Here is a 24,187-nt window from a genome sequence, read left to right as displayed (position 1 = left end):
GGCTGGCCGTCTCCCGTCTGCGTTTGAAACCTAGGTTTGCTCCTCTTGGGTTGGGATTGAGCGCAGCAACAAGCAAGGCTTGCCCCACCATTCAAGCGTCCGCCTATGGCACGCGACATCATCCGCAACGCAACATCCCGTCCTTCATGGGAAAAACACAGAACCACATTCAACTAAAGTTGTCCATGGACAGGTGATCATGGTAAGTCACTGTAGACTTTTGATTGCCAAAAAACAAGCCGCTGACCACGTCACAGTCGAAACAATACCTGACCGCCCACACGGTGGACGAAGGTGCGCAAATGACCCCGCCATTTCCTCTCATGGGCCTTCCGTCCCCTCCACCCAGCCAGACATTGAACTAAACGCCCTTCCAGCCCACCCGGCCGAGATCTTCTCTCTGGCACTAACCCCAACGTCGCTCCTCTCAGCGAGCGGCTCCTCGGCCCTGCGCGTCCACAGCACCACAGACGCCACCTTTCCTCTCCAGCAAACCATCCCCAACGCCCACAAGCTCGGCTGCCACCACGTGGTCACGGCGCGCGGCGGCCTGGGCAACGTCGCTGCCAGCGTCGGTTTCGGCGGCGAGATCAAGGTTTGGGCCCTGCACAAACCCGAGGCCGCCAGCGGCCAGCAACCCGAGTGGCAGCTGCGCTGGGAGATCCCCCCCTCCAAGGCGCAAGCGCAAAACGGCAATGCCAATGGCGGTGTCATCCCGGGTGATGTATGGGCGGTCGCGCTGAGCGCGGACGAGAACTACCTCGCCTGCACGACGAGCGACGGACGGATTCACGTGTGGGACATTGCGGCGCGGGAGCGCATCCAGACGTACGAGACGGGGGCGCGCGGCGGAGGGAGCTTTGCCATGGCGGTCGATCTCAGCCGTGACGGACGGCTGACGGCGAGCGGCCATGAGAACGGCGCCGTCTATGTGTTCAACAATGATGCCGGCAGGATGGTGTACTCCCTGTCTGGTGAGTTCCTCCCGCCCCCTTCCCTCGACCACTCACACGCCCATCAACATGCAGCACGTCTAACACCCAACTCCCACCTCGCCCTCCAGGTCTTGCCAAGCCAGTCCGCACCGTCGCCTTCTCCCCCGGCTGCAAACGCCTCGCCGCAGCCGGCAACGCGGGCGTCATCGCCATCTACGACATGGAGCACGGCGAGCACGTGGGCAACCTCGTTGCCCCCGCGGCACGCGCCGCCTGGATCACGTCGCTCGACTGGAACGATTCCGGCGAGTACCTGCTGACGGGCTCGCTCGATGGGAAGGTCAAGGTCTGGGACGTAGCTCGCGGCGTCTGCGTTGCTACACATTCCGAGACAGACTCGGCGGTTTGGTCCGTTCGCTGGCTGCCCAAGTCGGATCGTGCCCTGGCACCGGGCGTGCCGAGGAGCGAGATGTTTTGTGCGGCCGGGGCGAGCCGGAGTATTACCTTTTATCGGGAGGCGACAGGCTCATGAGGTTGGAGAGGTGGGCTTGCACGCGAGACAGGGAAAGCTGGGGAGGAATGAGCATTTGAGGGGCTGCTTGCTAGCTTGCACTGATGGTGGGCCTAGAGAAAACAGGGGGTCCTGATGGCCTGATGAATCGACCCAACTCCAGGCTTACTTCTGCTGGAAAGGCGAGCAATTGTGCCATGAACTCGGGTACCCAGCGATATTTTCGAGTCCTGGGTGTTGATGCCTAGGCTCACTGCTGGACTTAAAGAGATCCTGTTAACCCCGGGCGGACTCCCTCCTCAAGCAGAAGATACTGCCCCGTTGATTTGCATCGTCATCACCGTTTTCCAATGAGACATAGGACACTTCGTAGCATTTATTCCCAATGTCAACACGCGCCGGCTGTTCTGCAGCTAGCAGCCTACAAGGTGCCTTGACGCCTAGAGACTTGCGGGCTCTAGAGTTTTGAGTTGGCAAAGTACTAGCTTGCTCTTGCGACAACCCCGGTACGCCAGCAGGTTGAGTTGGCAATTTTAAACTCACAGAATGGAACTAGGCACTCCAAGATGAAGCGGAGGTTGATCATCCTGAGAGGTCGGAGTCGGTTTGAGTGAGATGAGGTGGTCGTCTCCAAGGGCTCTGAGTGATATCACGTGACCTGGCGTCACAGTCGTGACTGCTGACTGGGTTGCCCCGCCAGCGACGCCAAGCCTTTTGCGGCAACAGGTCAACGGAAGGTGTGACATTCATCTTTGACCACCGTCGGCCGTTTCTGGTCCGAGCAAGAAAGTCCAAGACCCGAGAGTTAAACTTACCCTCCTCATCCTTCCAGCGATACCGCTTCCACCCCAATCGAAGTTCCCATTTCTTGTTTTTGCACCACAGACCAACAGGGCAACTTCCAGCGGCAACCCGTTACGTCATCAACCTGCTTCAAGCTCTGCTTCCATTTGAACCGAAGCCATTTCACTTGCCGATCCGCCAGAAAGGTACAATGGCGCCCTCCACCCGCCGTTCCACCCGAGCCTCTTCCGGCCATGTCGCCGATGGCAAGCAGACCACTCTCAGCTTCAAGCACAAGGTCACCAAGCCCGTCCACCACGTGGGTAAGGAGGAGAAGGCGGTCTCTGAATACAAGCCCCCCGCCCGCGCCAAAGAGTACACCCCCGACGAGGAGCCTGCGAAGAAGAGGAAGAAGACCGAGAAAGAGGAAGAGAAGCTTGAAGATGAGGTGAAGGAGGAAGTGGAGGACAAGAAGGAAGAGGAGGATGAGGTTGAGGCGGAGGAGGACAAGAATGTGCCTGTCGTCAAGCCGCAGACCCCATTTGGAGAGGCGGAAGCCCGCGCAGCCAAGCTGGACGATAGCGATATTGCAAAGTATTGGAAGGACATCGAGGCCTCGCGCCGCGCGAAGGAGGTGCATAAGCGGAACACGGAGGACCTGTCGACGACGGAGAAGGTGCTGAGGTACTTTGATGTGAGCTCGCAGTATGGGGTAAGTCGTCCTCCCTCTTTTTCTGCGTTTCGGAGGTCAACCTGAAGCGCACTAACGAACCCTCCAGCCTTGCGTCGGCATCACCCGCATCAAGCGCTGGCAGCGCGCCCAGCGGCTCGGCCTGAACCCGCCAATCGAGGTGCTCGCCGTGCTGCTCATGGAGGAGGCAAAGGGGAACTCAGACATTGAACAAGCGCATATGGATGTGCTTCTGAACTCGACCGCCGTCGGCTCTGTCGGTGTCTGAAGGGTGGGCTTGCATGCGCTTGGCTTCCTCCCCATCTTTGCAGCCGGGGTGTGCCCATTTCGGGAATGCGGCGTTTCGGAGTTTGGAGGGAAACACCGGGGCTTGTCTATGTACCTGGCTTGGTGGTGATGGTTTTGCTCTATTCGGAGGGGGCTCTATCTCTAGATCCAGCCAACATGCCGGCGGCGAAGCCGGAAATCTTTGCTCCAGGAAATCTAGGTTCATGAAACCCCTGCTCCCCTTCAGTACCAGATGCTTCGCGTGCGATGATGCGGGACTGTCTCCTTCCCAGTCGCCTCCATCTCCTTGATCGTGTCGTAGAGGAAAAAGTCGAGCAGGATGGCGTTGACGCGGGCGTCTGGGTGCGATTGACGAATCTCTTTGAGAATGAGCTCGACGCACCATATGCTGCAAGCTGTTGTATGTGTTAATTCCGTGTCGTCGCCCGTCCCGGCTGGCATGCTTACCCCTCAACTGTACCTCCCAGCTGCTCCCCGATGGAATCTCCCTCCCGGTGCGGATGGCCGTCTCCAACGGCGGACTGTAGTAAAGACAGCCCATGCTGTTGAGAATCTGCGGCACGCGGTAGTCGGCAAACATGGTGATTTTGTCGATGTCGCGGAAGGCACCATAGCCCGCTCCGTGGAAGCACGCCCAGAGATCTGCCACAAAGATTTGCGCGCGCTTGAGGATCCGCACGGGCCGCTTGCGTCCTTCGAAGGGGTGCTCGTCCCGGAAGCAGGCAAAGTCCTCGGCGAGGAGGTTGACTAGTCCGGCAGCGGAGCCGTTGGCTGCGAGGACAAGGTTCAGGGGGTGGCAATGGTATTTCTGGATAGGAGGTAAGGGGTTAGAGCAGTCTGTCTGCGGTTGCGGCAGCAACGCGGGACATGGGCCATCGAGAGGAGAGCAAGACGGAGAATATTTGGCTGCAGCCGGAAACCTACTTCATACAACACCTGGCCGGCTTCCCGCAGGCAGGCCAGCCTCTCGGCCAGCAAGGGCATCTCCTCGTCCGTGCAGGACCGAAAGACATGCTTCATGACCTCCAGGGTGCATGCTTCTTCGTCCTGCCAGAAGTGCGAGTCCGTAATGGGGATTCCTTGAAGAATGGAAATAATCTAATGTATCAACAACTTCCTTTGGCTTCCAGGGAGAGAGAGAGAGAAGGAGGGAGGGAGATAGGGGACCACGCTCCATACACCACAGGAGGCGACGACAAACGACCGACAGTCCACTTGGCTTACAAAGCACGAGCACGGAACCGACCTACCTTCGTCCAAAGCTCTCCGCAATGCAGCCACCATACTCCAGTACCCAGTCCAGCGCTTACCGCGGTACTCGACCGCAAACCGGCGCTCGGGCTCCTTGCGGGCGGACCAGAACGAGAAGTTGAGCAGGTCCATGGTGAATATGAACGCCACGGTGGCAGCATCACCACTCTCCTCGTCACCCTCATCTTCGCCCGCATCAGCACCGCCACCATCTCCATGCCGCCTAAACCCATTGCTCCCCTGCATGGCAGCTGGGTCAGGGTGCAGCTCATGGGCACCCCAGGAGGCGGTCGAGTACTCCTTTGCGCGCATCTGGGCGTGCAGGACCGCGGCGGCATCTTTGCAAGCACGCATTTGAACGGCCACATCGATGGCGTTGTCGTATACATAACGGGCATCTTCGAGCACGCCAGTGTCTGGGTCATCGTTGCGCAGGTTGGGTTTCCCCTGAAGATGTTGGCGGAGGAGCTCGAGCAGTTCGGGGTCGGCTTCGTCGTCAGACATTTTGGGCTGAGTTTTCTATTCTTGGGAAAAAAAAAAAAGTGAGAACCCAGGAAGCCACCAAGTATGGTATTCTGAGAATCAAAAATAGGATGTGAAGTTAAGGGGGGTCGTTGATAGGGGTGACAGTGAGGAGGCGTGGCGATGAATGAGCGGTGGAAATTATCAGGGTTGAGTCAGGTCGGGGTTGGGTGCAAGTGCGAAAGGTGGACACTGCACGCCAAGCAGACAGGACACTTCTTCGGTCGATACAATATCGTTGGTTCTCAGAATCAGGTATCCATTGTATTTACTGTCTCGAGTATATCAAGTCAACCCTTCTCTTCGGTTTCGCTCGCTAGAACAGCAACCGACGGTGGTTGTCATCTCCAGTGTTGAGATGTCGACGAAAGCATGTCTCACATCACCCAGGCCGTCGAAATCCGGGCTTGTAGCGTGCGGGATACACTGTGCTCACTGGGTCTGTCTTGGCCTTCCTATCAGGATTTGTGGCAGATCCCAAGAGGGGCGAGTTGGTACATGCCACCAAAGCTCGACAAAAACATGTCACATACACCGTATAACTATCGCTTCTTGTAAACAAGGGGCTTGAAGAGTCCTGAAACAGAACGCTGGCTGGCCCCAACAACAGCCTTGGTTTTTTCGCTTTCACACCGTGTGAATCCTGGCTGAATGTGGGGCATTTGCGTCGCGTTGCCTGCCGCGTCGACCCACTCAATCACTTCCCCAATCTGGATTGCCTGCTTGTCAAGGAATCCATTCCATTCAGCACTCGGGAACCTCACACAGCAACAAAGCTCAGTTGAGACTTGACATCTTGACTCACAGCCTTTGTGGATGAACACGAAGTAATTCATGGCCAGGCTCATACGATAATCTTTCTCGTTCTCATCCGAAGCCAATTTTCCCTCTCACTTTCCTCGGGGCCACTTACAACGCCTCCAAGTCGCCCTCCACATCGCCCTTCATCATGGATCCGGCACTTGGCAGAGACGGAACCACGGCGTCGGCACCCGCTGCAGCGAATACGGTTCCGGTTGTTGCCCGGCCCCTGGCCCGGGATGGCTTCAATGCGCAATCCCTGGGTCGCGGTTTGAATGCGCATGTGAAGCAGGTAGGTTCCCGTTCGGCCACCTCCAGTTGCTCACCACCACCGCCCAAGTGGGACGGGACGCCCGGCGGCTGGGATGACGGGAACGGCCCTCTCCTATGCCAAACACATTCGTTGGAAAGGCGTTTGCCTGCCAACCCCTTCCTGTTTCCTTTCTCAACCTCTGTCGCCACCCCATCTCTCACTCTGGCGTTTTGCTCTTCTCACCGCTTGACAATGTATCTTGGTCAGGCGCCTCAGTCGACGACGCTGCTAACGACAGCAAAACAGGCTCGCGTCTTGATGGTCGGTGCCGGAGGCATCGGCTGCGAGCTGCTCAAGAACCTCGTCCTGACTGGCTTTGGCGAGGTCCACGTTGTCGATCTCGACACCATCGATCTCAGCAACCTCAACCGTCAATTCCTCTTTCGCCAGGAACACATCAAGAAATCCAAGGCATTGGTGAGGACCAGAATACGGCTCCTACCGCACGGTTGCAGCGTTGGCTCACACGGTTTACATCCAGGTTGCAAAAGAGGTGGCCGAAAAGTTCAATCCCGCCGTGAAGATCGTTGCTCACCATGCCAACATCAAGGACGCCCAGTTTAGCCTGGAGTGGTTCAGCGGCTTCACCATGGTCTTCAACGCGCTGGACAACCTGGACGCGCGGCGGCATGTCAACAAGATGTGCCTGGCCGCCGACGTCCCTCTGATCGAGAGCGGCACCACGGGGTTCAACGGCCAGGTCCAAGTCATCAAGAAGGGCGTGACCGCCTGCTACGACTGTTCGCCCAAAGAGACCCCCAAAACCTTCCCGGTCTGCACCATCCGCAGCACTCCGAGCCAACCGATCCATTGTATCGTCTGGGCCAAGAGCTACCTTCTCAATGAGATTTTTGGCCTCAGCGAGGATGAGTCGGCCTTTGACTACTCGGCGGACGGTGACAACGCCAAGGAGATCGCTGAACTCAAGCGCGAGTCCGAGGCCTTGAGGAAGATTCGGGAATCGGTCGGCAGCCCCGAGTTCCATGAGATGATCTTCGACAAGGTTTTTAACGCCGACATTGTCCGGCTGAGGTCCATGGAGGAGATGTGGAAGACGAGGAAGCCGCCGGAGCCGCTCGTCTACAGTGACCTGCTGGAAAAGGCTGCTGAAGCGCTGGCGTCCAAGGATGCCGTCCTCCAAAATGACCAGAAAGTGTGGTCCCTCGAGGAGAACTTGGTCGTCTTCAAGGACAGCCTGGACCGGCTCAGCCAGCGGGTCCTCGAGATGAAGAAGGCCGTCGCTGAGGGCACCGCGCAGGATGCTATCATCACGTTTGACAAAGACGACAACGACACGCTCGACTTCGTCGCCGCCAGCGCGAACCTGCGCTCCGCCCTTTTTGGCATCGACCCCAAGTCCAAGTTCGACATCAAGCAGATGGCCGGCAACATCATCCCCGCCATCGCCACGACCAACGCCATCGTGGCGGGCCTGTGTGTGCTCGAGGCTTTCAAGGTGCTGCGGGGCGAGTACGACAAGGCGAAGGAGGTGTTTCTGACTCCTTTCGCGCCAGCAAGGCTGCTCGCGTCGGACCGCTCGCGAGAACCTAACCCAGACTGCCCCGTCTGCGGCGTGTTCCAGACACGTGCCTACGTCGACCTGTCGCGCGCGACGCTTAACGATCTTGTTGAGGACTTTTTGAAGCTGCAGCTTGGATACGGCGGCAAAGATCTCTCGGTCAGCAACGAGGTCGGCATTCTTTACGATCCGGACGAGACGGACAATCTGGACAAGAAGCTGAGCGACCTCGGTATGCACACCGCTCTAGTTTTATTCTGCTTCACCGGGGTTCTAACTTGACTGCCCAGGCATCAAACCGGACTCGTTCCTGACCATCACGGACGAGGACGATGAGGACCCCTTCGTCAACGTTGTTGTTGCCATCCAGGAAGCGTAAGCCCGGTCCCTCCTTATTCTGTGTGAGTTTGAATGACTACGTTCCTAACCACCCGTTTCTTTCTCTACCCGTAGAAAGCAACCCCTTGAAGACAAACCCATCCGAGGCGTCGCCCTCGAAAACATCAAGATCCCGACCAAGCCCAAGAAGACGCCCGCACCCGAGGCCGCCAGCACTGTCGGTCCGGACAGCCGCATTCCCAGCGAAGGCGTCAGCGAGGTCCTTCCGCCGGCGAAGCGCCCACACCCAGAGAGCTCCTCCGAGGACGTGGTGGAGGTGGTCACCAAGAAGGCACGCACCGTGCCGGTCATAGCCGACGATGACATCGTGGTGATTGATGATGGCTCGTGGGGGGGAGGGGCTATCGTGATTGATGACTCGGACTAAGGTCCTCTCTGCCGTGGGGTTGAGAGCCTTGGCTTGGCTTGGTGGCTGCGTGCTGCACTGGGCGCACATGAGACCTTGCGGTTGGGGGAGGGGCTTGGGTTGCGGCGCACCGCTCAGATGACGGCGCTGAGTCCCCCGTCCAGGTTGATGATACAGTTATTGGCATACTCGTTCTTGGCGAGGAACGCGGCGGCATCAGCCACCTCGTCGGGCGTGCCGAAGCGGCCGAGGGGAATCCTTTCCAGAAGACTTGGTTTGTTCGCCATATCTTGTGATAGCATGGCGTCAGCGATGAGAAGGCCATTTGAGCCACCCTAGGACGGTAAATGCGAAGGTGTAGAGACAAGTGTAAAAGTTGTGACAGGAACATAAACCGCTGGCGAATTGAGTCCCTCTCGTTGATCAGACCAAGAAGAACGGGTGTGCAGCACACCCGAGAACCGTAGGTGGTGTCTCATTCTCACTTACCCCGTGTCATATCCGTGTCGATGTATCCCGGCACGATGGCGTTAACTCGAATGCCGAAGCGGGCAAACTCTTGCGAGAGGGACGTTGTCAAGCCTGAGGTAGCACAGGTGGATAAGTTAGTATCTACTACAGTTGTCATACAGAAGACCGAATTTATCGGGCGGCCCTCCTGACTGATCACGGCGGCCTCCCTTCCCTTGAAGACGACTCGGCTCGACTCTCCTTCCTCACTCCGCGCTCTGACAACTTACAACCGCTGAGCCTGTAGTCACTCGCTCACTCAGTCACTCACCCCCTTACTTACCTAACAATCCCGCCTTGGTGGCAGTGTAGACTGAGGTTCCAAGCATCGCGCGGTGTGCCAGCAGGCTTGAGACATTGATGATACACTTGGTCGAGGCCGGAGTGCCGGACTTGTTGTTCCTGTCAGAGCCGGCGCGCAACCTGGATGACGTCTCTGCCATCCGTTTTCCGACCAGCTTGCATCCCAGGATGGCACCACGCAAGTTCACGTTGAGCAGCTCATCGATCTCGTCCGGTTTCGTGCCTAGGAGAAGCGAGCGCTGTGTCGTTCCGGCACAGTTGACGAGGATGTCTATTTGCTTCTACAAGCGTTTAAGGCAGGCAGATCGTTAGCGGGCCACGTCCGTCATGACGAGAATCTCGTTGAATCGTTTGCACAAGACCACTTACAAGCTGAGCAGGCTGGTCGAGCAGCCTCTTCCATGATGCAACGTCCGAAACGTTGAAGGCTGAGATCATGCTATGCGTCGGCTTCTCTTCCGATTCCCACTCTGGCCGCTCGGGCTTGACCTCTTGCACCTGTAGCCGGGCCCTCTCAAGCTTCTCCTCGTTACGGCCGGCCAGGATTATGTTGGCACCCTCCCTGGCGAACCGCTTGGCGATGGCTAGGCCGATTCCGCCGGAAGCGCCAGTGATTACAGCTGTTTTCCTGTACAGGCTCATCTCTGGTTTGGTTCCGTCGTGTGTACCTACGTATCTAAACCTCGTCGGCGTGTTCCGTCTCCCATTGGGCCGCGCCGTTTTCGCGTGTCGCGAGTGTCTCGCCTCTCAACCCTTGTGTTCATTCACATGCGTGCATGCGGGCGCACTTGCGTCAGAGGCGCCGGCCTGGGGAAACGCTCGCCCAATTCTGCCCGGCGGTGAAGGCAGCAAGTGCTTGTTCCCTCTGAGGTTGGCCCACTTTTATGCAGGGTCGCCAAGAAAACCACAACGCTTGTTCGGCCCAAGAAGCCAAACCGATGGCGCATTTCAGCAGCCACCTTCCAAGATTTGTTTCCCTCTCTCCCCGACTTCGACCCCGCGGGACCCGGCAGGATTGACGAGTCCACATACCGTCGCCCAGCATAGCTCGAGCTCCTAGGGCTCAACTTCTCCCAAGGTTGCAGAGTCGCGAAGGCGGCTCATGTCTCATTCTGATTCCCGCTTGCACGCCTCCTACCGCCGCTTATCTCGCGCCCGTGCTTGAGCGACCCGATGAATCCACCCGTCGCCAGCGCCGGCGCCACGGCCGCAGCGTCCAGCAATGCGTCGACCCCGATTATTGTCGAGCCCAAGAAACCCAATGGCACAGTTGATGCCGGGTTGAAGAGCCTGCAGCATTGTATGTTGGCCAGGCGGTGACGATAACTCACTCAGATCTGCCTCTGATCCTCCCTGGCCGGCCCCTCCCCTCCCCCTCGATTGCCCCGCGCATCATTTCGCATGGTCCCGCTTGCGCAACCCGTGCTCGCGAGGGAAGAAACAGGCGCTGACAACCACCTCTAAAGACAAGTACGCGCTGCCGAAATGGAGATACGACATTCGGCAGGCTCTCTTGCCCCTCGTGCGCTGGGAGACGCCGCATCTTGCGCAGCTGCAGGCCAAGATGCGAACCCCCTTTCTCGATAGCTACTTTGCCATCACGGCCAACCTCGGCACTCATACCTTCTTCATGATCGGCCTGCCTATCCTGTTTTGGTGTGGCTTTTGGGGGTTTGGAAAGGGGTAAGGCAGGCCGGCCGGCGTTTGCGGCGAGGCTGACGGGACCTGAAGACTGACTGGCGGTCCAACAGGCTCGTCCATATTCTCGCGACGGGTGTCTTCTTCACGGGGTTCCTCAAGGACATGTGTTCGCTGCCGCGCCCGCTATCTCCCCCGCTGCACCGCATCACCATGTCCGGTTCGGCGGCGCTCGAATACGGCTTCCCGTCCACGCACTCGGCCAACGCCGTCTCGGTGGCCGTCTACGCCGTCCTCCTCCTTCACAGCCCGACCAACACCTTCTCGCCCAGCACGACCCTCGCCCTCGAAGGCCTCGCCTACTTCTACGCATTCTCCATCGTCCTCGGCCGTTTGTACTGCGGCATGCACGGCTTCCTTGACGTCGTCGTCGGCTCCATCATGGGCGCCGCCATCTCGCTCGTCGAGTTCTACTATGCCCCACGCCTCGAGGCTTGGCTCTACAACAGCGACTACTGGGCCCCGCTGATTCTCGCTCTCGTCATTATCGCGCTCGTGCGTGTCCATCCGGAGCCCGCCGACGACTGCCCGTGCTTCGATGATAGCGTGGCGTTTGCCGGCGTCATGATTGGCCTTGAGTGCGGCACGTGGCGCTTCGCGCGCTACTCGAGCCTGGCGGCCATCTACAGCGGCCCTGACGCGGCGTTTGACCTGTCCGCTCTGGGCTGGGTGCGCGCCATTGCAAGGCTGATCGTCGGTGTTGCCGTCATTTTTGCCTGGCGCGAGATTATGAAGCCCACGCTGCTGCGCGTCTTGCCGCATCTGTACCGCGTGATTGAGACCCACGGCTTGTCGCTCCCGCGCCGTTTCTTCACGCCCGCCTCCGAGTACAAGGACGTGCCGTTGCGCCTGCGCGACGACAACGTCCTACCCGCTGTCAGCGACCTGCCCAAGCTGGTTCGCAGCTTCAGGGGCCCCGGCCGGGGTCGCTCTGTGAGCATCGGCCCGCAGAGCGCGGCCGATGCGTACGAGACGCTCGCCTACCGCGAGAGAAAGAGAAGGGAGAGCCTTGGCAGCGATGCCGGGTCGCCGGCAGGGATTAAGGGGCGTGCGAGCATGGCGAGCTTGCGCGAGCAGGCGGTGGCGGATGGCGAATCCTTCTCCACTGCCGTCGATAGCTCGGTGGTGTTGGAAGGGGCGGTCGCCGCGGACTCGTACCTCGCCGTGGATGGGGACGAGCTGGGTGAGCGGGAGGTGTTTTCGAGGGTCGTTAAGCCTCGCGTGAGGTATGATGTGGAGGTGGTGACAAAATTGGTTGTCTACACAGGTAGGTTCTTTTTGCTTTTTCTTTTTCCTGGGAAAAGACGGGTTCATTCTCTCCTCTTCTTGGGACACCCTCGCTTTCTATCCTTTGCTTGTGCTCGACGGCTGACACAAGCTGCACAGGAATCGCGTGGTTAACCGTGGACCCCATCCTTCTTGCATTCGAGAAGATCGGCCTTGGAGCGGCGCATCTCGCGGCGCACTGATGATGATTATGAGCGATGGACATTCGGAGAGATAAAATTTGACGATGGATGCGCCTTGTCCATGATCTGGTTTGTTGTTCATTACTTACTACAGGCCTTGATGTAATCCTTGGGCTTGGGCCGGGCCCTTCGATAATGATTAAACAGGTATTCCGATCTGATATCATGGCTGACTCAGTCAGGACGCCTGCGATGTAATTCCGGTTGAGGATGATGAAGCGGACGCTGCTTTGGTTTGATTAACGAGAGAAGCGATGGAAACTCGTCATGCGATGGTTGGTTCGGCCCCGAAACGGTCGCCATCATTGCAGTCTGCATGATTTAGATCAGGATCTTTGCATTTTTGTCCTCACTCCTGTGGATTTCTTCTCTTCCCAGGCGGAGCTCGCTCGGCCTGCCGAGAAGAGCACACCATCGACGAATCCCATGCGACCCCCACACGAGACACGGCACTTGCAGTGTGCATGGCAGCACGATGCTTGGAGTCGGGACTGGGCCCGGATGGGGCTCACGTCGTCAGGGGCCGCTGGATTGTGTATGGTCTGGGGGATCTTATCTAATCTGGAGTCAACCCGATTTGTCCTCAGCATCAATCCGATCACCATGCCATTTGCCCATGGCCATAGTGAAACTGATTTGCTTTGTTCACAGCCTGGGCCTCCAAGCTTTCGTCCAGAGAAAGATCCCAACACTTCCCAGTGCCGTTCCCAAGGGTATCCAATGGCTGGGCATCTGGGAAATAACAAACAATAGAGTTTTACCGGGCTATAGCATGGCAGGATGCAGCGCAGTTCCCGGCGATGAGGTGTTGGTCACGCATTTGAAGCCGTCGCCAGTCTGCCTCAGCCGGGTCAACGAGGAATGCTCGAGCGAACAAATGGCTTGCATCCGAAGTCTCGGCCGGTGATGACATCCCCAGAGATGTGCACCGACGTCCACCCAATCACGTGGCCGAAAACACGGGGAAGATCCACCTGATGTCCAGGGTTGGCTTAGCGTTCGGGCCAAGGTGCGACGGAAAACGAGTGGCGACCCTGGCACTTTTTGGAAGTCACAGATCCTTCCCGCGGACGCTGCGGCTCAATCAACCCAGCAATCTCTTGGGTCCTCTCCCGTTTCTCAACGAGCGCTCTCGGTCAATCGCTCTCAGTTGAACCACATCTCGGGGATATCCTTTGAGGTTCTAGGTCACCACCTGGAAGCCAAGACCAAGATTTTCCATTTTTATTATTTACCTATCCTTTTCCGTTCGTTTTGTTTCCAGGGATTGCCTTTGTGTTGACTCGAGCGGCCGTGCATTACACGGACGGGAGGTTTCATCCAGCGACTCCAGCGCGGAACCCACCGAAACTGCAAGCATCAGCGCCTTTCCCAGTTGGGTTCTCGCCTGCAGTTGCGCACTCCCTGGAAGGGAACAATCAGCCCAGATTCCTCCCACAATCGACCCATCGGCAATCGGTGCCGTCTTTCCTCCCCAACCTCTCTCCCCCCCCCCCCCCCCCCCCCGCAAGCCAGCCTGCGCTTTCGTTACTGGGCCTGTCTCCAGAGTTACAAAGCTTGATTCAACAGCTGGAGCATCCGTTTCGCAAATCCCCCTGGTCCAGGATTCCACCTGACTTCCGTCCCCCAACCTGGCGCTTTGGGGCGCTAAAGCGACCTGTCGATCGGCGATACGATATCGACGTCTGAGATCCTTGGACTTGCTTCACATCCAATCTCTGATCTCGAAAACAACGATCTGGTCCACATCCCGATCACCTGCGACACAGACCGCATGTAGCGCCCGGGTCGCACACCCACAATGTCCGCCCAAGCGATTGGCGCTCTTGCGTCCACCGTGGATGCCGACTCCGCCGCTGCCGTCGCCGACATCTCCAAGCCAGCCGGTCTCCACTCGCCTCCGGACAGCAACGGCGCCATGGACGTCGACGAGAGCGACTCGGAGCTGAGCGACCTGGACGAGCTGGAATCCAAGCTGGACGGTGCCCTCGGCGACGAATCTTCCATGGTTAACCCAGACCCGGCGCCCGCGCCGCAGCCCCAGCCCCCTGCCGACGACAAGAACGAGGACGACGACGATGACGATGACGCCGATGAGGACATCGGCGAGATTCTTCCGGATCATTGGTCTGGCACTGTGCCCGTGTTCAAACCGACCATGAAGCAGTTCCGGGACTTCAAGCGCTTCGTATGTGGCGCAACCCTTGGTATTGAATCCACGCTTCTTGTTGCTAACGAGAATGCGCCTGCAGATGGAAAAGGTGGACAAGTACGGCATGAAGTCGGGAATCATCAAGATCATTGCGCCTCAGGAGTGGAAGGACTCTCTGCCGCCGATTGACGATCTCATTAAGCGCATCCGCGTTCGCGAGCCCATCCGCCAGGAGATCATGGGGTCCAACGGAACCTACCGTCAAGTCAACATCCTCCACCAGCGAACCTACAACCTCCCTCAGTGGCGCCAGCTCTGCGATCAGAGCGAACACCAACCCCCGGCCAGACGCGGTGAGCGCCGGCTAAATGCGGACCGGAAACCTACCACGAGGTCCCGCGCACCAGCGCCGACACCCAAGCCGGCGCCCGCCAAGTCCACCCCGACGAAGCGACGGAAAGGAGGCCGTGCCACCCGGAGGTCGGCGAGGTTTTCCAAGGAGGAACCCGAAGAAGAGGAGGATCGCCCTATGACGCCGGTCTCTCCAGCGCCGGAACGGGACGAGGTGGCGAAGTCGGTAGAGGACGAGCCTGATATCAAGGAGGAGCAGTGCGACGATGATGAGGAGTCGACCCCAGCCCCGCGGAGGATGGGTTTTGCCAGACAATCCAAGTCAAAGACTCAGTCCGTGTCTGCTCGTCGGAAGTACATTCGTCGCGAGGGCTCTGCGGCGATTGACGAGAAGGCCTTCGAAAACTTCGACTATCACATGGACATCTCCGAATTCACGCCCGAGCGCTGCGAGGAGCTCGAGAGGATCTACTGGAAGACCCTGACGTACGCTCCGCCGCTCTACGGTGCCGATCTTCCTGGAACTCTGTTCGATGACTCGGTCAAGATCTGGAATCTGAACAAGCTGCCCAATCTCCTCGACGTGCTCGGCACCAAGGTCCCTGGCGTCAACACGGCATATCTTTACCTCGGCATGTGGAAGGCCACCTTCGCCTGGCATCTCGAAGACGTCGATCTCTACAGCATCAACTACCTGCACTTTGGCGCCCCCAAGCAGTGGTACAGCATCTCTCAGGCCGACGCCCGGCGGTTCGAGGCGGCCATGAAGAGCATCTGGCCTCAAGAAGCCAAGGCGTGCGACCAGTTCCTCCGGCACAAGGGATTCCTCATCTCGCCCTCGCATCTCAAGCAGCAGTACAACATCACCGTCAACAAGTGCGTTTCGTATCCCGGCGAGTTCGTCGTCACGTACCCTTATGGTTATCATTCGGGGTTCAACCTGGGTTACAACTGTGCGGAAGCGGTCAACTTCGCCCTGGACACTTGGTTGCCCATGGGCAAGATCGCCAAGAAGTGTCAGTGCGCCCAGGCTCAGGACAGCGTGTGGGTGGACGTGTACGAGATCGAACGCAAGCTCCGCGGCGAGGAGACGGAGTACGAAGAGACAGAGGACGAGGAAGACGAAGACGAGGAAGACGAGGATGAGCAAGAGACGGGCCTGCCGAGCCCGCCGTCGAGCCACACGGTCCGGGTCAAGGCAACAGGACGGAAGCGCAAGCGAGGCGTCCAGGAGAAGGAGCCGAAGGCCAAGAAAAAGAAGATCCGGCTCCGTCTCAAGGCCCATGCCGAGCCGCCGTGCTGCCTCTGTCCCAACGACATCCCCGGCGCCGAGATCATCCCGACCGACGATGGCCGCAAGGCCCACCGCATGTGCGCCCTGTACCTCCCCGAAACGTACATCGAGGAGGTGGATGGCAGCGAGGTCGTCGCAAACGCGGGCGGCATCGACAAGGCGCGCCTGGACCTCAAGTGTCTATACTGCCGGTCCAAGAGGGGCGCATGCCTGCAGTGCTCGCACAAGAAGTGCTCGCGGTCGTACCACGCCACCTGCGCCCAAGCCGCCGGCGTCCTCATCGAGGAAGGCGAGGTGCCCGTCTTTGGGGAGGATGGCACCGAGTACAAGGAGCAGGCATTTGAGTTCAGCTGCCGGTTCCACCGGACAAAGAGGGATCGGAAGCTCGATGGCGATGCCTTGGCCAACCACCCGGAGATCCGCGCGGCGGCCTCGGCGCTCAAGAAGAACGACATTTGCCAGCTGCAATATTTCCGGGGCGAAATCTTTGCCGGCGTCGTGGTGGAGAATCGCCACGACGAGGAGATGCTGCTGCTGGATATCATTCCGAATGGGTACGTTTCTCGTGCGGGGTGGTGTAGACAGGGACTGACCATGAGCAGCGAGCGGGTCGAAGTCGAGTGGAAGTGGCTGCTGCTTCCCGACCCGGCAGACCTCCGTCTCCCGAAGGCTTCCGCGAACGCGATCCCGATGCCGACGTGCAGGAAGGCGCAGAGGAAGATCAACGCCAAGCGGGCCGTCAACGAGGCTCCCCGGAAGGACGACGAGTTTGGCGATGGCTTCACGTGGGCCGAGTTTCACACGTGCGATCCCTTCCGCAACAAGAGTCAGGTCAAGGTCGACCTCACCAAGGAGGACCAGGTCTGGCATTACCTGGGCGAGCCGTCCACCGAGGCCAAGGCACAGTACACCGAGGACCCGTCACGGCCGCGTTACAATCCCAAGGGAAATTTCCTGGACACCCTGCCCAAGCCTGCGCCCCCTCCGCGCATGGTCGCGCCAGCTCCACCGGGAACATATCCTGCTTCGCAGCTTGTTCCCGGAGCGTCACATGGAGCCTTCAAGCCCAAGCCGGAGAAGCCGTACATCTACAAACCCCGGAAGCCCATCGCGCCGAGCTCCGGACAGCAACATGCTACAACCTTCACGTCGCACACTTTTGCGGTTAACCCAGTCCCGCCGCCAGCTCCGGTCCCCCAACAACAGTTCCAGCCCCCCCAGGATTTCCGGCCCATCCAGATGGCGGCGCCGCCGCCGCCCCAGTCATCCTTCCAGCATGTGTTCCACCAGCAACCCGGTCCTAGTGCCTCAGGGAAACAGCAACCTCTACAGCCTTCAGGCCCTTCTCGCCAGGGTCTGTCGGCGCCGAATTCGTCGGATCGTTTCCCGCCCGTCGGAGGTAGTAATGGATTCCCGATACTTCCCGGCTTAACCTGGCCTCCAGCTCACATGAAATCAGGGCACTTTGTTCAGCCTCAGCCAACCAACTGGTCATCACCGGCCGGCACGGGAACATCTGCGCCACTACCGGCACCCATGACATCATCCTTCACGCCGGGTGCTGGCGTGCCGCACCCTGGACCGCCTGGAGAGCATCCGCAGGCCTTTGCCTATCAAAAGTACAGTTACTTCCGTGTTCACCACAACAGGTAAGAGCCTGTGACGCGGCGGCGTCGTTAGCAGGGCCGAGCTAACCATCGCAGTGACCCTGCCAGGCATCTGACGCCCTACGGGCGATGGGGCGGTTTCACGAACGGCTACGAAGGGAACGTCCGCGAGTTTTTGATCAAGGCGCAGAAGGCCCTGTCAGGAGGGTCCAACAAGCACACCACCAACCACATTCCCGCCTCCACGGCGCAACCTCTGCAACCGCGTCCTAGTGGCTCAGCCCCCACTGCTGGGTATGCACCCATCCTCCCTCGGCCACCAGTTGGTGGCGCCTCCCCGGCGCCATCCCCGCATATGCAAGGCGCAACGCTTTCCCCGTCCTCGGGGCTGCAGTCTCACCCCACCAGCGGGGTTCCAATTGCACCAGCTGGCCAGCCAGGGATGTTGCAGCCTGGGCCTGTCTCGCAATTTTCTGCGCAGCCGGCGAGCCAACATGTCTGGCAATCGGTCCCGCAGCCTCAACATCATGCAGCGCCCCCGCAGCAGCCCGCGCCTGCACCGAAGAAGGCCAAGAAACAGCCACAGCCGCTCGCGAAACAGAGTCACAGCCCGATTCCGTTGCCACCTTATGTTAGACAAATGGCAGCAGCAGCACCGAGCGCGCCAGCGACGCCGGCCGCTGCGACGGCGTCTCAGGGACAAAAAGCCGCTGCGCAGGCGGTACAGGAAGCCCCTGCGCCGCTGACGTCATCAATATCTGAACAATCGCAAACGACATCGGAAGCAGCACCTCCACCAGCGTTGGCAATGACTGCAAACAACTCGGGACCGGTGACAGAAAGCACGAAACAACCGCAAGGACCGGAAGCGCCGAAGGAGGAGGCACCGCCCTTCCCACCATCAAGTGTGCCGGCGGACGCTGCCGGGACTGTGCAGGAAACCCCTGCCGAGCTCGTGCAGAAGATGATGATCAACCTTCGGAGAGCGAGCCAGAATCTTGGAAGCGCCTTGGGCCAGGCAGAGGAGGGAGGCGCTGCAACCGGCCCTCCTGCGGAGTCGTAACCATGCAGTTCTTGTTGTTCGGCGCACACGCGAGGTATCATTCGTGGTAGAAGCGGAGGTATGGTGCTTCTACGTGGTTTATGACATGCAGATGTGTTTGGGTCTTAACGTTTTTTTTTCTGTACGATTTCCATCGCTTCTGGGCATAGTGGAGGCGAATCATCGGGTTTCGGGGACTATGGGTTGGTTGGGCGAACACCAGGGCAGATACCATTCTTCAAAGTAGAGTTTGTTTCTTTTTCTAATTTGCCTGCTGGTTTGCTATCTGCTCTGGTGGTTCGTTGTCATGTCCAAGTGTTATGTGCTGGAATCGGCCGCGTTTCTCGGTCAGTGGTGCAGGCGCTTGACTGCGTCATGTATCTATCCCATCTAATACAGCAGTTAAGGCATGGGGATATCTTCAGGTAGTGTTTCCACGTATCCATCGTGTGTACCTTCAGAGGGCGGGGTCCGTGATGTACACAGTAACTAGCCTGTGGATCTGGCAACGTCAAGCGAACGGGACGGCTGCGGCCCGGGTCCGGGTCCGCGGTCCGGACCATGGCAGCGAGCTCTCTGGTGACTTTGTGATTGGTAGAGTGGTACAGTCCCTTGCATATACACACAGCAACATTTGCTGAGACACCGGGCCTGCCATGTCTTGTTTCTCTCTATCACGTTGGCATGGCACGCTTGGTCCGAGAGGATGCATTGTGCGATGGAGGGTTGACGGCATCGATGGTTGGCTCCGACTCTTGCCAAGTTTTGAGTGCCGGGCTGCGGATGGGACATGACGTCATGACGCTTCTGCAGCGCACACCTTCGGGATGAAGAGAATCCCGTCCCTCAGTGAGCATGTGCCATGCGTGCTGGAACGCTGCGCATCGATATACAAGATGGGTGCAGTCACAGGGTGACTTGGCCAAAGCAGCCACGAGGAAGAGATCGACGGCTGAGATGGTGGGAGAGGTGGTTTGATGTCGTCATAGGGAGAGCCAACAGTGTTGGAGAGAACATGACGGGGAGGAGAGATTATATTTTAAGCCCGCGGCGTAGCATGGTTCCTGCATTGCATCCACAGTTTGGCAATGATCTTGTAGACTCACGAAGATCCCTCATCTATTTACCTTGTCGGTGGCAAGCACGGCAGCTCGGTCGCCCAAGTACACACAAACTTTCTCTCTCCCTCGTTCTCTCCCTCGACTTACAACACGGCCTGTGTCATACAACGAAACCCTTTTGAAGCAGTAAAGAAATAAAGAGACAAAACGGCATGCCTACCGTCCTCGGCCTCACCAACGATCGCCCTTCCGCCATGGCATCGACCACCTCCAAGCCCCACGTCTCATCCTCCACCTCCCTCAACACCTCCCCGCGCCTCAACACCATCTCCCAGCGGAATCACGCCGCCGCCCTCGAGATGGAGACCCATCTCTGGCGCGCCCTCTGCGACCCCGACAGCGTCAGGACCGCCAGCGGCAAGGCCCTCGCCGACTACGTCGCGCACGACTGCGTCATGGTGAACCCCCTCCTCGCTCCCCGCGGGTCAGACATGCTTCTCGGGCCGAACACGCGGCCGAGCCTCGCGGACGCCTTGGGGTTCCACGGCCAGCAGGGGGGGCGGCGCAGGGCGGGGCTGGCGAGGGGCCTGTACGGGTTCCGGTTCCTGGGCGAGCCGCTGGTGGTGGAGGTGGACCTGATGGCCGTGGCGCTGGTGTACAAGGTGGCGTTGTTCCGCCGGCGGTCCGGGCGCAGGGGAGAAGGCGGCGGGATGGAGGAGGTGGAGGCGAGCGCGAGCAGCACGTGGAGGCAGACGGCCGGGGCGGATTGGCTGTTGGTGGCGTTTCATTTGGCGGTGGAGAGCGGCGATGAGTTTGATGATGATGATTAGATGAGGAGAGGCTGTTATCGGGCGCGGTGGTTGTGGTGGTGTTCGGCGCCGTGGTGATGGGGTTGGGTGTGAGCAAGGGATGATGGCTGGTTTGATCTCCATAGAGACATGTTAGTAGGTTTTTTTCACCTGGTTCGACGCGTGTTTTGGATATCATTTACTTAATTAGTCCAGGAGACAGACATTTGATTCAGAATGAATGTGCTTCTACTTGACAACGAACGGGTTTCCAACCCGTTGGTTTGCCTTCCAGGATACGGTTGAATACGCAGTAAGGACTCATGCTTTGTGAGTCGATAGTCTGTACAGCCCTCATGAGGTGTGAGAGCGACATCGAGCTGGTTGGATACAACATTGTTGGCGGTGTTTCAACGGTTGAAGTGGAGTATCCTTCGAGGACGGAGGCAGGCTGGTGGAGAATGTCGCCGTGTCCATCTCATGGCCGCCCCCAAGCGCTCGAGCATGGCCCAGCAGCATGCAGTCGTGGACGCGTGTGACACGGGAACCAGCAGAGCCCAGACGGCTGACCTGAGATGGAGGACGGCACCAGCATCTGTCAGGCACAGAAAGCGTTCCCTTGTATTACTACTTCGTTCGGGAATCCCTTGTCTCAGGTGAAACCTTGTCTGCATGAAACATGAGCCACCAAGGATTCAAGGACTTGGGATCAGAAAAGATGAGGCTGCTTGCCAGGCGGCGGCTGGGAATTGTGAATCAATCACACGACCTGTTGTGTTAGTCGGCCCGCCTGGATACCGGGGCATCAAGAGCTGAGCTGAGTCTCGAGCTAGCCAACAAAATTGCGCAGTACGCAGTCAGTTCTGGTGGCATACCATTACCATGATCTTCCCCCCCCCTCTTCTTCCCAATGAGCCATAACCAGGCGATCAGTCATTGAGGTGAGCACCTCACAGGTCTCACACACGCTTATTTTGTCTCTGGCTCAGTTCGTATGCGGCCAACGCGTCATCTGTGTCACACCTTGCTCACTGTATGAGCTCCCAGCTGGTCGGGTCTGGGTGATATCGACCGGCTCACCACGTCTGCGCGCGCAACGGCCCGGGGACTGCTACCATCTCGTGCAGAGCTACAGTAGCCTGCCTGCCTCTGCAGGTCACTTGGCTTGTATGTGCTGCACATCCTACACCACTGACCGGCCCACTGATCCCGTGGCTCTGGCATTGTCCCCTCCCTCCCCGGTTTTCCTGTTTGGTAAGGTAGGAAAGGAGATCTTGGGAGAGATCGGCAGGGGGTGGTTAGTTCATTGCGGCTGCAGACGAGCCCGTCGGACTGGACGTTGTGGGCGATGGGGCCGGGCTTGGTTGACGCGGATCTAGAGCCTGCAGGGCGACGTTGTAGGTTCGAAGCGCTCCGGTACACCGATCAGGAAGCCGGTGACATGGACGTTTTTGCGTACATTCACACCTACCTATAGGCACGCCTATAGATGGCCAAGGTACCGCTTGTGTGAATGCGACCCGAGGCTGTCCCCCTAGGTCGGGGCATCTCCAGGCGGCGGCTCTTCCTTGCGTTGGACGTGAAACCATGACTCCATTTTGTTTGCCCACCTGGCAAAGGCTCAGAGAGAGAACCATGAGGCGCGTGACCCTCGTCGCCCATGATGGAACAGAATAAGCACGGGGATCAGAAGAGCGTAGTCGAGAGTCGGGCAGTCGTGCTGGGCCGGCCGAACGAACCCCGGCGGTGGCCTCGGTGTCGTGTCTCAGGGTGAGGGTGACACTCGACCGATGTAGTTTCCGCCTGGATTCTCAATTGGGACACCAGTTCTTCGCTGAGTGTTTTCCGAGCCCACCAACAGGAAGCTATCGACGGCGGGGTTGCCAAAAACGCAACCCGTGGAGGTGGCAGGCCATTCCTTCATCGACATCGCGCTGACGTTTTGGTTGGCGTTCGGTGACGTGCCGGGACAAGCGCCGAGCCTGGCCAGCCGTTCGACCCGCCGGCCTTGTCCAGTTGGTGGGTGGCAGCCGAGGTCTCCCGTCTCCAACGGCCGAGGCTTGGCGCGGGGGTCATGATATGTTTGACGTCGACGGACCACAGGCATGGCGTACGCTATGCAGAGCCCTAGCTAGGTCGGCGGAAAGTATGAAAATAAGGTTGGCGTGCTGTGTTCTGCGAGTGGTCGCTTGATGACACCGGGAGCGGCTGAATTCGATGTTGGTCCTCAGCAGATTTCCAAGCGTGGTGATGCGATTTACTGCTGCGACAATGCCATGTGAGGGTGGCAATGCAGCAGTAACTCGAGGCTTTGACACCAACGACCGTGGACTGCCCGTAGGAACAACAATGTTTGATACGGTAATCAGAATACGTAGATGCAGTACACAGTAGATGCAGTGACCGATGGCTATTGGTGGTGCAAAGTTCCAAGCGGCTCCTTGACGGATGCGCTCATGGTCGCATGCATCCTGCTGTCGGTCAAATCCTCCTTCCTATTCCAGCCCCTGTCTGCTGGTGCCCCCGCCGCACAATGCAGCAGCTGAAGAGAAGCACGGACCGGAATAGGCATCTCCCCATGGTTGGAAGGGGTGCAGATGATTCTCCTCCTGCATGCTGGAGTCCAAATCCCTAGCAACAACCGGAGTCGGGCTTGTCCGAGGCATCAATCGATGCAAAGCATGCAGGCCCGGTGCCGCCTAGGTTCACCTTAATCCACGGTCGAGTTTCGGCGTCGCAGTTGGGACTCCAAAAACGATATCACCACCATGGACGGCACGTGTGATAAGGTTAGTGCTAGTTGTGGAGCGTGTCTCTATGGGCCGACCCCAGCACACTAGGGACAGCCCATTCGCTCTTGGTTCTCGCGGGATGGGGCGTTGTAACGCGCTGGTGGGCTGAGTGAGATCAAGGCTGCGGCTGATGGCCGGTCGCCTCGACCGAGGTTGGCTTGTTTCAAGTCACCGACGTTAGGTTTGACGACCATCCGCGGATGCCGTTTGCCGTTGGGCCGGTCGAGATCCACGGGAGATAGCATGTGATAGGCATGCACCAAAAAGGGTTCTGCTATCAACGACAGTCGGATCACGTCGGTACTGTTCGCCTCGGCCGCGTTATTGAGAGGCGACTGCAAGCACCTTAGCGTCCGGTATCTAATGTAGCGATGCTGAGTGGGTTCCCGGAAGGTACTATGTAAATCCTTAAATAAGGTAGGTTGTCTCCTGCTCTCGCGGGTAACGTTAGTTAATACAGGGCAGTAGAGAGAGTGTGGGTCTCTAGGCAACTGTCAAGACCTCGTAGGTGCTTCGTACCTACCCTTCCAATCCACATCGGTAGGGTAGGTAGTAGGTCACTACGGAGTAATCATTTGCCGTCTCCTTCGCTGCCATCCATCCATCCGTTCCGTTATCATGAACAGCCAGTCGATAACTATCCAACAGTCGCAATGATGAGTGGGGATGATAAGCAAGCCGCAACCGGCATCCCAGGTTGAGATGCAACCCTCGGGCTAGCCGACAGGATTGCCATGCCAAGCTTTGCCAGGTCGGGAAGC

At 58.5% G+C, this 24,187-nt stretch overlaps 8 protein-coding genes across 8 annotated transcripts; 6 read left to right on the top strand and 2 right to left on the bottom strand.

Annotated features, from left to right (window-relative positions):
- Positions 1–199: 199 nt before the first annotated feature.
- On the top strand, positions 200–1,467 carry VTJ83DRAFT_6428 (uncharacterized protein; the record flags this gene model as incomplete). Its single annotated transcript, XM_071013138.1, has 4 exons — positions 200–202; positions 258–294; positions 378–974; positions 1,064–1,467. 4 exons carry the CDS (start codon positions 200–202, stop codon positions 1,465–1,467), a joined length of 1,041 nt encoding a protein of 346 aa, XP_070864055.1.
- A 973-nt stretch (positions 1,468–2,440) lies between these two features.
- On the top strand, positions 2,441–3,188 carry VTJ83DRAFT_6427 (uncharacterized protein; the record flags this gene model as incomplete). The annotated part of the gene is made up of 2 exons (XM_071013137.1): positions 2,441–2,941; positions 3,009–3,188. The coding sequence occupies 2 exons, from the start codon at positions 2,441–2,443 to the stop codon at positions 3,186–3,188; spliced, it is 681 nt and encodes a 226-aa protein (XP_070864054.1).
- Positions 3,189–3,430: 242 nt separating this feature from the next.
- Positions 3,431–4,963, bottom strand: VTJ83DRAFT_6426 (uncharacterized protein; the record flags this gene model as incomplete). Its single annotated transcript, XM_071013136.1, has 4 exons — positions 3,431–3,603; positions 3,656–4,016; positions 4,133–4,287; positions 4,459–4,963. The coding sequence occupies 4 exons, from the start codon at positions 4,961–4,963 to the stop codon at positions 3,431–3,433; spliced, it is 1,194 nt and encodes a 397-aa protein (XP_070864053.1).
- Positions 4,964–5,930: 967 nt separating this feature from the next.
- Positions 5,931–8,380, top strand: VTJ83DRAFT_6425 (uncharacterized protein; the record flags this gene model as incomplete). The annotated part of the gene is made up of 5 exons (XM_071013135.1): positions 5,931–6,074; positions 6,342–6,512; positions 6,577–7,846; positions 7,905–7,989; positions 8,068–8,380. 5 exons carry the CDS (start codon positions 5,931–5,933, stop codon positions 8,378–8,380), a joined length of 1,983 nt encoding a protein of 660 aa, XP_070864052.1.
- Positions 8,381–8,493: 113 nt separating this feature from the next.
- Positions 8,494–9,814, bottom strand: VTJ83DRAFT_6424 (uncharacterized protein; the record flags this gene model as incomplete). Its single annotated transcript, XM_071013134.1, has 4 exons — positions 8,494–8,648; positions 8,849–8,941; positions 9,153–9,453; positions 9,542–9,814. 4 exons carry the CDS (start codon positions 9,812–9,814, stop codon positions 8,494–8,496), a joined length of 822 nt encoding a protein of 273 aa, XP_070864051.1.
- Positions 9,815–10,345: 531 nt separating this feature from the next.
- VTJ83DRAFT_6423 (uncharacterized protein) lies at positions 10,346–12,339 on the top strand (the record flags this gene model as incomplete). The annotated part of the gene is made up of 4 exons (XM_071013133.1): positions 10,346–10,472; positions 10,639–10,855; positions 10,924–12,137; positions 12,257–12,339. 4 exons carry the CDS (start codon positions 10,346–10,348, stop codon positions 12,337–12,339), a joined length of 1,641 nt encoding a protein of 546 aa, XP_070864050.1.
- A 1,801-nt stretch (positions 12,340–14,140) lies between these two features.
- On the top strand, positions 14,141–18,806 carry VTJ83DRAFT_6422 (uncharacterized protein; the record flags this gene model as incomplete). Its single annotated transcript, XM_071013132.1, has 5 exons — positions 14,141–14,527; positions 14,592–16,690; positions 16,739–17,535; positions 17,596–17,755; positions 17,840–18,806. The coding sequence occupies 5 exons, from the start codon at positions 14,141–14,143 to the stop codon at positions 18,804–18,806; spliced, it is 4,410 nt and encodes a 1,469-aa protein (XP_070864049.1).
- Positions 18,807–20,100: 1,294 nt separating this feature from the next.
- VTJ83DRAFT_6421 (uncharacterized protein) lies at positions 20,101–20,676 on the top strand (the record flags this gene model as incomplete). The annotated part of the gene is made up of 1 exon (XM_071013131.1): positions 20,101–20,676. The coding sequence occupies one exon, from the start codon at positions 20,101–20,103 to the stop codon at positions 20,674–20,676; it is 576 nt and encodes a 191-aa protein (XP_070864048.1).
- Positions 20,677–24,187: the final 3,511 nt, after the last annotated feature.

This window comes from Remersonia thermophila, chromosome 6 (assembly GCF_042764415.1).
Source record: "Remersonia thermophila strain ATCC 22073 chromosome 6, whole genome shotgun sequence".
In the NCBI taxonomy this organism is placed as follows: domain Eukaryota; kingdom Fungi; phylum Ascomycota; class Sordariomycetes; order Sordariales; family Chaetomiaceae; genus Remersonia; species Remersonia thermophila.
Note: the sequence above shows the minus strand (reverse complement) of the source record. Positions and strands in the feature narration are given on the sequence as shown.